This window comes from Hippoglossus hippoglossus, chromosome 18, assembly GCF_009819705.1.
Source record: "Hippoglossus hippoglossus isolate fHipHip1 chromosome 18, fHipHip1.pri, whole genome shotgun sequence".
Taxonomy (NCBI): Eukaryota; Metazoa; Chordata; class Actinopteri; order Pleuronectiformes; family Pleuronectidae; genus Hippoglossus; species Hippoglossus hippoglossus.
In genome coordinates this window covers 6467031-6478363 of record NC_047168.1, presented here as the reverse complement: position 1 = coordinate 6478363, position 11333 = coordinate 6467031, and the positions used below count along the sequence as shown (strand labels likewise).

The window sequence follows — 11333 nt, the reverse complement described above, 5'->3', positions numbered from 1 at the left end:
TGTGTGTGTGTAAATACCAACCTGCCGAGGATTTCCAGCAGCTCTGCGACTCCGTTGAAGTGCTCAGTTTCATATATGAACCTGAAACATCACACACATGCAAAGACTTGGGATTATTTATCATTAAATCTGGTAAAAAATAACTAAATGTAGAAAGAGTAAAACATATTCTGTTATTTTTGCATAAAGTGACCCATGCTTAAGTAGGTCCTGATATTCCTGTCTACCTAAAGAATTTATCAATTTCCTGTGTAACCTCCGTGAATAGAGGAAAAAGACGTTCAGTAAGATTTGAGGAAATATGCTTGTTCTGCAGGTGTCAGACAAACAAGGACACTAAAAGCAGCTAAGTGAAACATAGAACTGATCGTTTCCGCGTTGCAGCTTCCCCATGTTTGAATTAAACTGCAAACACAACAAAAGACAACAGTTCAGCCACACACAGTGAAGGAAGGAGCTTGTAAAACACAGCGTTTTTGTTGGTTGGAGCTGGTGATCATTTGATAAGATGTGAGTCGTTGCACGATGATTCAGCACGCAGCACAGATGCAGGATGAAGATACACGTGCATGCCATTATGTGCATGCAGGGCAGAATACAGCTTTATGTTAGATTGTATCTATACATTTTAGATGCAAAGAACCCCAAGTATCAGGCTACATCCATACGACTACGTTTTTGTTTGAAAGTGGCATTTTCAAACGAAAACGATCTCGGCCCTCAAAAGCGTTTTGGAACTGCACATTCTTGTCTTCTAAAGCCCCACAAAGATCAGACTGATGTCATGCTGAATACTTTTTAAATACATGTTAAAATCCACCATATCACAACACTACATCACAAACAAAACCAGTTGTTTAGCTTTTAGAATTTTGTTTATTGCAATAATTTTGACACTACTCTGTATTGTAAAGGAGGAGCGCACATTTGATTTGTCATCATCAGCTGTATCAATAGTTTTCTCTTTGTCTTTGTGTTACCTGGTTAGTTCTGCTTCCTGGTTTAGCCAAGAGATGCAGCCATGGCTCCTTAATTACAGCTGCTAGTAAATGGACCAGACCAAGTGCTGAATCAGCATGGGGGGGGGGGGGGGGGGGTTCTTTGGAAGGGTTTTGTTGTTTCCTCCTACCATTTGAAATGGTTTGATCAGCCAATATGTGCGTGAGCAGTACTTTTGAGAAGGCCTAATTTCTAATTTGCTTATTGTGAGTGCAATGAATCGCATCTTTTGAGAAGTAATCCTGTGCACGTTCGTCCTTTGCTCGATTCCTGACAAGACATTTAGGAAAAGTGAAGTCTCGGGCTCTTAGTCCAATTATCTCCTCATCAAGTCATTAGTCACAACAGCCAATGAAAGCACTTAATAACTACTGGTGTGATTTTTGTGCTCTTAAGTCTTTAGGCGCATTAGGATGAAAAAGACATTAGAGAAATCACAGAGGGAGCATTTCTCCCTGCTACTGTTTTATTTTTTTTATTTTTATATTGAATTGAATGCTCTAAGGGGCACCTTGAAGTCCTGCACATTGGATTAATAGACAGCAGCCTGTACCTGAGGAAGATGTTGTTGATTTGTTTGCGGATGTAGGCTCGGAGGCCCAGTAGTTTTCCATAGACACGGTGCAGGATGGTCTTAAGGTACTCCCGCTCCCTGGGGTCCTCGCTGTCAAACAGCTCCAGGAGCTACACACACACACACACGCACACACACATATTAGATAATTAATGATCCAACTACACTATGGTTGCACTGTGAGTCAAACATTCTCTAAACTGCTCACTACAACAGGAAGCTCCGAAGCCCAAAGTATTTGGAATAGTGGAATATTTGCTGGAGTATTTCTCTTATTTTTCATTACATGGCCATTAGAGATGTATTTTTTAACAGCCACACAGCAAAATTAATATTACATGAGTTGTTTTTTCCTTATCGTTTTCTAACATGAGCCGGATATTAAAGATAAAAGTTGAACAATAAGCACTGTGGCATCTTAAAATCATTTCTTTACGTGTGGACCCAAATCTGGATACAAACAACTAGGAATTTTTTTAATGAGAACTTTATTTATGTAAAAAACATCGTAGAGCTTTAAAATCTTTCAAGAAGGGAGAGGAGAGAGAATTACCTGCAAGACAAACTTCTGGTCGACATAGCGTTTGGCCATGGAGGGCTGGAAGTCCGGGCTCTCCAGGAAACGCAGAAAGAACTCGTACACCAGCTAACGGTGGGAAGAAAACAGAAAAGTAGATGTCACTCAGTGTGTATGTGTTTAACCAATCAGAACTTACAGTATGTCTATTTTCTTTATCACATAATTCCTCCTAAAACTACAATAATTATTATTTTTCACATGGTTTAAACTAATGAGATGAAACCTTTGAATTGGTGAGCTTTAGAGGGCGCTGCTGAGGTTGCTCCTAAGGCTATGGACAGATATAAGTGTGGTATCAATCCTCTTATTTAACTCAAGAAAAACACAAGTGTATTTTTCAAAATTGTGGACTATTTGTCAAAGCGTTGCATGATTAATTCATGAGTGTGATACACATCAGCCAGAGGCGACATCTTGGAGAAATCTGAGTATAAAACCCCAGAAATGTTGAAAGGAAAGGATCACCCGCAGTAGAGTATAGATTTCGTGCTTGTGTTTTGACTCATCTCTTCCTGAGGTGACTGTACACATCACCTACATGTTATCTGAGAAGCATCACAAGTCTGTTGCCTTCTTCTTTGAGAAGAGAATGCCAGAGTCAACACTTGCAACTGTCCTTTGCCCCTTTACCTCTGCAAAGGAAATGCATGAAATGATGTAAGCATTTATCACAACAAGTATTTGCGTGTAATGCACCTGCAGATGAGGCCAGGAAGCTTCCAGTGTCGGCTCATCTTCTTCAGGGTCAAACTCTGGATTCTCGCTGGGTGGGAGAGTCCGGAAGATATTTACCGAGATCTGGAAAACCAGAGCACAGGAGAGGGGAGGAGAGGAGAGGAGAGGAGAGGAGAGGAGAGGAGAGGAGAGGAGGGAAAGGTAGAGTGGTGGAGAAAAAGTTTAGCAAGAATCAAGTTTATTCCTACTACTACTCATTCCTACTTGCACACTAAGGCCTGCAACATACTTGCCGTTTAACCACACTTAGACAACTGGCTGCATCGTAAACATTACTGTTTACTTTCCAGATACGGCCATATTTGATGCTGCTCATGGACCAGTACTATCTCCTCCTTCTATTGTTGGTCACCTAATAATTTCAGCTTTTGAAAGCCTGCGACCACACATGTAAACCTCACCCCCTCTCCATCCACCCCACCCTGCATCCTATCAGCGTTTTCACATCCTCTGCGTATCATCCTCTTGCTTGCTGACCCTCCTCTCCTCATCCCTCCTTTCTCTCCTCCTCTTTTTACATCCTCTGGGATCTCTGCTGCTCCGTTGGCGTCCACACTCTCTACCCCACCACCACTCTATCTTTCCTCTCCTTCCCTCTTGCTCGTCATCTGTGCAGCCTACTGCTTCTTAGCTCTCTCTCTCTTGATTCATGTGTGGAAATATATCTCTGGCTTTCTATATTTCTTCTCCCTCCATCCATTTCGCTATTGATCTATTTACCCATCCACCATGACCATTGTTTGTCACTGTCTGTCCTCGGATTTCGGTTCACATTGTCTTTTTTGATACTTAAGATTTGACTTATTTCTCTTTCATCCATCCATCCCTGACCTCCCTCCTCCTCCCAGCTCCTACCATCTTTATGGCCTCTGGGTAGAGAGGCTCTATGAGGACGCCTCTGCTGGTGGCCACACTCTCCACCAGCTCATTGAGCGCCGCACGTTTGATCTCCTTCCCCTTCAGGTCAGCCACGCAGTCCAGGAAGTCAAACAGCACACAGCACTGCTGCAGCTTCTTGCAGAACAGGTCGTGTAGCTCTGCCACCGGGGCGTCTGGACGGCAAAGAATGAAAGAGAAAGAGGTAAAAGTCAGACAAGGAGGTTAAAGGCAAATCCGATGGCGTTCCTGAAAGTGAATTGTTTGACAAAGTGTGAGAACGTAAGCTGGAGTACACAGAGATGTGTTCTACAGGCTGGATCTTCTCTCAGAGGTAATGAGGGGAAGAGACTATTACTCCACACACACACACACACACACACACACACACACACACACACACACACACACACACACACACACACAGGGGCGATCATCCATACACACACGCTCACACACACCTCCATCCAGAGGGTCGAGTTGTGTCTCAGCCCTATTACCTGTCAGATCCACTCCCCGGACCTGTTTGTCACAATGAAACAACCTGCTGCCGGCCGTCACATTAAAAACCTCGTACCTCTGAAAACTCCACTTTTCTACAGGTGTAGAGAAAGTGGCTGATATTGAGGCGGATTACTGAGCGACTACAATGAGTTTTAAATTGATTCCACGGGCCTGAGGGAGTGTGGAACTCAGCAGCTCAGCCTGCAAAGCACCATGCAAAGAAAAGAAACGTAAAAATGTAAACACCATAATAGACGCTCACCGGCTTTGACAGCAGCCGAATGGGAATGTTTGGTTCTTTTTTCTGTGAAGCCAGATGACTGATGACTCAACAGCTAAAAATATCCAGATTTTAGTTCCGTGTGCAAGTGAGATGTATGGGAGGTTGGTAACATAAATAATTCTATTGTATATTTATATACATGATAGAAAAGCGGCTTTTTTTCTCATCAGACTGGTCATCATGTTACTGTGGTCTGCACTGAAAGGTCTGCATTGTGACCTAATAATTATCGCAATATAATTTTCATCAATAGCAATATAACAAAAGTTCAATATATATCGATGTAATAATTATGCACAGTGCACAGAGAGGAGATATAACACATAATTGATCGACCTCAGATTTGTAAAATGCTTTGATGATGATTTAAAACCACAACTATCACTTAAAGCAAAGATTACATTTTATTTTATTTTACTTTATTTCATTTATGCTCTGTTTTACCAGGAAGTTCCCATTGAGATACAATATCTGGTTTGCAAGAGAGTCCTGGTCAAGATGGGCAGCAATGAAGTAAAAACAAAAGTTTAAGATATACGAATACGACACACACACACACACACACACACACACACACACACACACACACACACACACACACACACACACACACACACACACACACACACACACACACACACACACACACACACGATCAAACACAGCAAACCGATTAAAAACACAGAACAGACATAGACACACACACAAATCAATGGGAACAATAAATTATGGAAAATAAAGAAGCACGTGTCTATGAAAACTGATGATAACGTGACATTTATCATGATTATTATTGATATAGTCTATATGATCATCATCTTGGTGACAATTTCTAACATGTCAGCTGTCATTTTTACAACCCAACTACCCAAAAGTTTGTCCTTTTAATGTACAAGGCAGAAGTTAATTATTAGCTATTAATAATCATTAGTTAGAGCTCGTAAACTTGTATTTGATAGCAATAGAAATGTCCATAATAAAGTTGTGTATGGCAGAAGTGAATGCTTTATTTACTAAATAATAAAATTGTATTATATCTTTACATGTCCTTGATGAACAGTTGTAAGTGGGGGAAATAGAAAATCTTTGTTAGAGTGTATGTGCACCTTGTAACAAGTAATCTCCCTCTGTCAGAGCAAGACGAGACAAAAGGCACAGAGAGGATACGACGGCTGGGAAACAGTCTAGACTAACTGTGCAGTTGGAAGGAGGATGATCCACGGCTCTCTCAAAGACACACACACACACACACACACACACACACACACACACACAGGGGCGAGCATCCACACACACACACACACACACACACACACACACACACACACACACACACACACACACACACACACACACACACACACACACACACACACACACACAAACAGAGCAGGATGAGGATTAGATTTAACCCTTCTTAACCCCCAGGTGGGAATCAGATGAGGGGTGAGGAGGAGGTCTGACTGGAGCTCTTCCAGCCCCAGACCCCCTCACCTCTCGTGGGCACACCAGGACCATCTGCTCCCTTTGGCACTGACCTGCACTACAAATGGAGGAGGACGGCCCTTTGATTCATGTGTCACACACAATGTTTTATTCCATTAATCATGACTGACTCAAAATGTAAATGCAGAAATACAATCGTAATTTTCTATGTTCCTGACCTGCATAAACTCTCTCTGTGACTGTTCCTCCACTGTTATCTGTCCAGTTCATTCTTGAATCTCACCCATTTCTCAGTCACTGGACGATTGTGTGATGGAAAAAGTTCTCACTATTTTCTGACTCTGTTGTGAAAAACAAGTGTGAAAAGATTATGAGGGCGAGCGATTCTGACTTTTTCTGGGAGAATAAATACGAGTCTAACTCTGCAGCGAGGTGTCCACAAAACCCCTCTGGAGCTGTGTCTTCTGGCTGGTGGAGATAACTCAAGTCAGTCCTGAACCTTCATCTTCACCTTCATTCTTTTTCACATTCCTTCCATCCCCACCTCCTTTTCCCTTCCTCCCTTTGCCCCTTCCTAATCTATCCATATCCTTTCTATCTCTTCGTCCTCTCCTGTTTTCTCAAAGCCCCCCCATCACTTTTTTTTCCTCCCCTCCTCGCTCTGAAGACGGCCTGTGAAGGTGAAATCTAATCCATTTTTAATGGACAGTAATTGTATGAAGATGTGCTGTGCCGCGGACTGAGAGAAAAAATGAGAACGGAGTGAGGTGAAAAAGACGAAGGGAAAGATAAACTGCATGTGGAGAAACGGAGTGAGGGAGGAGGTGAGAAGATAAAGAGAGAGACGGGAGATGAAGGGAAGCAGAGGACTTGGCGGGTGATGTGAGAGCGAGTGTGGGAGAGTGAAGGAAGAGAAAATGAAAGAATCAAACTCAGCCGAGAAGCGGAGGCAACACTGGTTTCCTCTGCTGTTATTAGGTCGACGTAGTTCAGTCCACACTCATTCATTCACAGCTTTTAATATCATGTGAGTGCAGTGACGAGAATATTAACTAAGGCCTTAATCACCGCAAGTGAGTCATTTATAACATCAGAGCTATTTTCAGCTGTCTGACATTCCAAATTGGTGTTTTCAATAACTGCCGGGGCAAGATGTAGACGATAGAAATTTAAACACAACATTAAATTTTATACCCTATGTTTAATTCACCTTTATTAAGGCAGAAAGATTTAAACTGTCATCCTCAACGTAGCAAAGTTACATTACCACAATTGTAAAAGCATGTTAAAGCAGGTAGGTACAACAACTGGAAACACAATCTAGCTTGTGAGAAGCAATTACACTCTTCATTTGATTTATTATAAAGAATAAACAATCAGTGCTAATACAAAGCAGCAGCAGCATTGTGTTACTATTCAAGTCAATGTGCTTCACAATGAGAGAATAAAATAATAAGATAATAATAAAGAAGCAGACATAAAGGCGTACTACAATCACAGACATAGGAATATTATAAAATAAAGCATACATCAAATGCACCACACATCCATGAGGCAATCACATATACAACATCGCACTCAAAACTCACACAGTCAAAAGACACAATCACACTGTGTTGTCGTCTGTCTTGTGTAACACTCAGCAGTGTAATGTAATGTCCAACGTTCACATTTGGATTTATGAAAGAGGGCTGACAAAAAAAAAAGGCTGAAAATAGTCAGAGGGGAGACGGGTCACAAAAGCAGTTTAGAAAATCTACTCACTCAAGCACTTTTATTTTTATAGACACATCGGAGGAGAGCAGCGTGATATCATTTGCTAATAAATAAGAAAATATTTAATTGCCAGATTCTAAATGGAGTCGGGTGAGAAATGATCTTCCCAAGAGGGAACTGTATCAGAAGAGAATTTTGAAATAACTAACAACTGAGCGCTTGAGACGATTGGTTTCTACCGATTATATAAACCCTTTAAAGTGTGTCCTAAATGCATATTTTGATTTTTTTTAAAGGATCAGTAGTTTCCTAAAACAGCAAGGCTGTTTTATTTGTTGCAAACATTACTCAGACTAAATAGAGCATTTGCTGGAGACTGTTTACAGCAGCAGGATGGTGTGTGTGTTTATGACTATGTTTGACGTAATGAAGGGACGTGGATTCAACACAACAACAATGGGGCTTTATATGGCACCGAGAAATAAACAATACGAGGGGTTGGATTCGTACCAATAAATATAGACTCATCCTTTAAATAGACAGGAGAGAGGCCAATGAACAAAAGACGACCTGAACCATAGAGAGGGAAAATGTGACGTAGAAAAGATGGAGGAGAGGACGAGGAGAGGAGAGGAGGGGAGAGGAAGAGGAGGGGAGAGGACGAGGAGGGGAGAGGAGAGGACGAGGAGAGGAGAGGAGAGGAGAGGAGAGGAGAGAAGAGGAGAGGACGAGGAGAGGAGAGGAAAGGAGAGGAGGTGGAGGAGGAGAGGATTTGGTAAAAGGAGCAGTATCATATACGAGTGAGCAATTCCAAGGACCCTGCATCAAAACACAGACGCACACATACAAAACGCACACACACAGCTGCACAATTCTAAATATAGTCCTGCTGGAGAGAGATGGAGAGCGGAGGAGGAAGAAATCCGGGGAGGAAACAGGAGGGAGGCGCGGGGAGTGGTATAGGGTTAAAAGATGACATCATGCCCTTCCTCCTCCTCCTCCTCCTCCTGCTTCTCTCACATCGCTCCATCACAAGGAACCTCCCTTATTTCTCCTCCCTCCATCTTTCCCTTCCTCTCCTACCATCCATCCATCTCTCCCAGGGCTTCTTTTTTTTTTTTATTTAAATGAGCTCTCGTCTTTAAATAACAGTTATTCTGTTTGGGGCTGAGTGTGTGGCAGAGAGAGAGAGGAGAGGACGAGGAGAGGAGAGGAGAGGAGAGGAGAGGAGGACAGCTTCTGTTTTAGCTCCCATCCAAAGCCGCCTCTGCACCTCTGTCATTAAGCACACACTGATGCTCAATGTACAGATACAGTGACGCAGAGAGGGAGAGGGTGAGGGAGAGGGTGAGGGAAGGGAAAGGGGGAGAAAGAGAGGGAGAGAGGGATGAAGGCAGATAAAGAAGACACACTTATACATAGCAGAAGGAGCTATGAGGAGCAAGGCACCGTGCAGAGTGGAAGTCAGGGCGGTATAAATATCACCTTGAGGGGTTTGAGTGGCGAGCTGCAGGTCCATCTCTAAATAATCTAATCCCCCCGATAACACACAATCTATCCACGACATGACAAACTGTCTACGTGCAACACATGATCCATCGCCCGGCTCATAAACAGCATGATTAGAAAGAGGAAAGAGGAGGGATGCTATCACGTGTGACTGACTGCGTCCTCCTCCCGCCGCCCGTCTTCATATTTTCACAGAAGTGTAAACAGCAATTTACCCGCTGCGAGAGAACAAGACGAATCGTCCCGTGCTTTGAATTAGAGCTGGGAAATTCTTAGAAGTAGCCGCTTGCCGATGGTACCGAGAACAGGTAATGAGAGCGGCTGGGTGGGCGCATGTAGCACGTACATGTTGATCAAGTTAAGAGACGGGAAGGAAACAAGCTGAGTTTTTTTTGGACAGGTTGGTGTTCTCTGCTCAGGATGTTCTGTTTTGTTTCCTGTCTGTCGGCAAAAGAGGAGGAGACATCACCAAATCAAGAAGAGATGTTTATGACATTTGGTGCCAACATCGGCCAAGAAACTTGTCTAGATGCTGAATTTCCACTTTGCTTTAAAAAATAACAAAAAATCAGCTGGAGTTCAAATTCTATGGGATGTTTGCAGGGTCAAAATTAAACTTCCTATAAACTATAGACATAGGACATCACTGAAATCGCTTCTCACTGTATAGTTCACGACATAGTGCATCGTCAAAAGTAGCGTACGACAGATTGTCAATAACCGAGCACCATATACCATCATGCATTGTGCTCGCGGGGTTGACAGGAAGAAAAATGGCGGACATGAGCCAGGGCGCCACATCTCAACCTTCTCCCTCTGGCGATTCTACTCCTTCTCATAGACTGATTTAAAAGAGTCTTTATATTCGTCCCTATATATCTCCGATGGTGTCATTTGTTTGTTTTTTATGACTGGCATGGGACAGATCTGTGAGTTGTGGCGGTAAAACGTGTAATAAGAGCAGAGCTGCGCATCACAGCACAGACAAAGGTTTATTTCTACATTTTAACATGGACATTCAACATGTTTTTTTACCTAAAAGCATTAATACAATCTTTACAGGATGCTTGCAGGGTCAAAACCCACTCAGGCATGTTTAGGTGACTGATCCAAATAAAATTAAATGAGCAGTCATTAGTGGACTATTGGGTCTTGGTGGAGGTATATGCTCTCTGAGTGCCCTTCTAGTTTTTAGGGTTATGACATCTTTTAACTTTTTCATTACATTTTTTTTAGTACCAGAGAAAAAACCTACTTATATTGCCAGACTCCAGAATTTGTCATCCTCCCTAACGACAGAGCTTCACAGGCCGAGAGTTTTATTCCAAATTAAGACGTCTACCATCCAAAATAATAATAATGATTGGAGTTGAACTCAGTGATTAACAGTGACAGTGACAGCTACTCAGCGAAGACCTGAAAACATCATTGTACTTTTGAAAACACGAGCGAAAGGTCCACTTCTCTCAGTGACAAAGAGAAAGCCTGAGACAAATCCTTATCCTTAAATAATCCAATGTCAAGAATGAACAGAGAAAGGTGTGCAATTTTTTTGTCTCTTCTATAATTAGCAATAAGTACATTTCCATTAGTATTATTAAACGCATTTGACGGTGTTTGAGCTACTGCACATGGCTCGTCTTTTTCAATCCACATTCTCCTCGACCGCAGGACGGCTTTCAGGAATATGAGATATTAGTTATTCTCCTCTGGAAGCAATATTTGCCGTGCGAGACGTAAACACAGAGTTGAGACGGTTAGCAAACAAATACGGGAGGCAGTTACCCCAGCTGGAGACATCCTCAACATTTGATCAGCAGCTCACTTGTTGAATAATAACAATCTTTGCTCTGCAGGGTATGACGTCAGGTATGGTGTTTCCCTGCTGCTGCTGCGATGTGTGACAAATAAGCAAATGTGACAAAAAAAATATATATATATATTAAAGTAAAGATGATTCTTTTTAAAGCCGGTTGTTATTCATTGCAGCAATATTCACTTTCTCGCTCGTATTCTCCGCGTCCGATCTCTCATCCCATCTAAAACAAATCTTCCTTCCCAATTTCCCTGAAGACTGATTCACCGCACGTCACCTCTGTGACGGCCGGTGT

At 42.4% G+C, this 11333-nt stretch overlaps 1 protein-coding gene across 2 annotated transcripts in view; it reads right to left on the bottom strand.

Moving 5' to 3' along the window:
- ppp2r5b (protein phosphatase 2, regulatory subunit B', beta) overlaps positions 1 to 11333 on the bottom strand; it is a 31793-nt gene that overhangs the window by 9914 nt on the left and 10546 nt on the right. For both annotated transcript variants that reach the window (XM_034569526.1, XM_034569527.1), the window contains 5 exons: positions 3744 to 3940; positions 2850 to 2951; positions 2127 to 2219; positions 1553 to 1683; positions 22 to 81 (listed from right to left, as the gene is read on the bottom strand). In XM_034569526.1, the coding sequence (XP_034425417.1) occupies positions 22 to 81; positions 1553 to 1683; positions 2127 to 2219; positions 2850 to 2951; positions 3744 to 3940 (583 nt within the window). The remainder of the gene's footprint in view (positions 1 to 21; positions 82 to 1552; positions 1684 to 2126; positions 2220 to 2849; positions 2952 to 3743; positions 3941 to 11333) is intronic.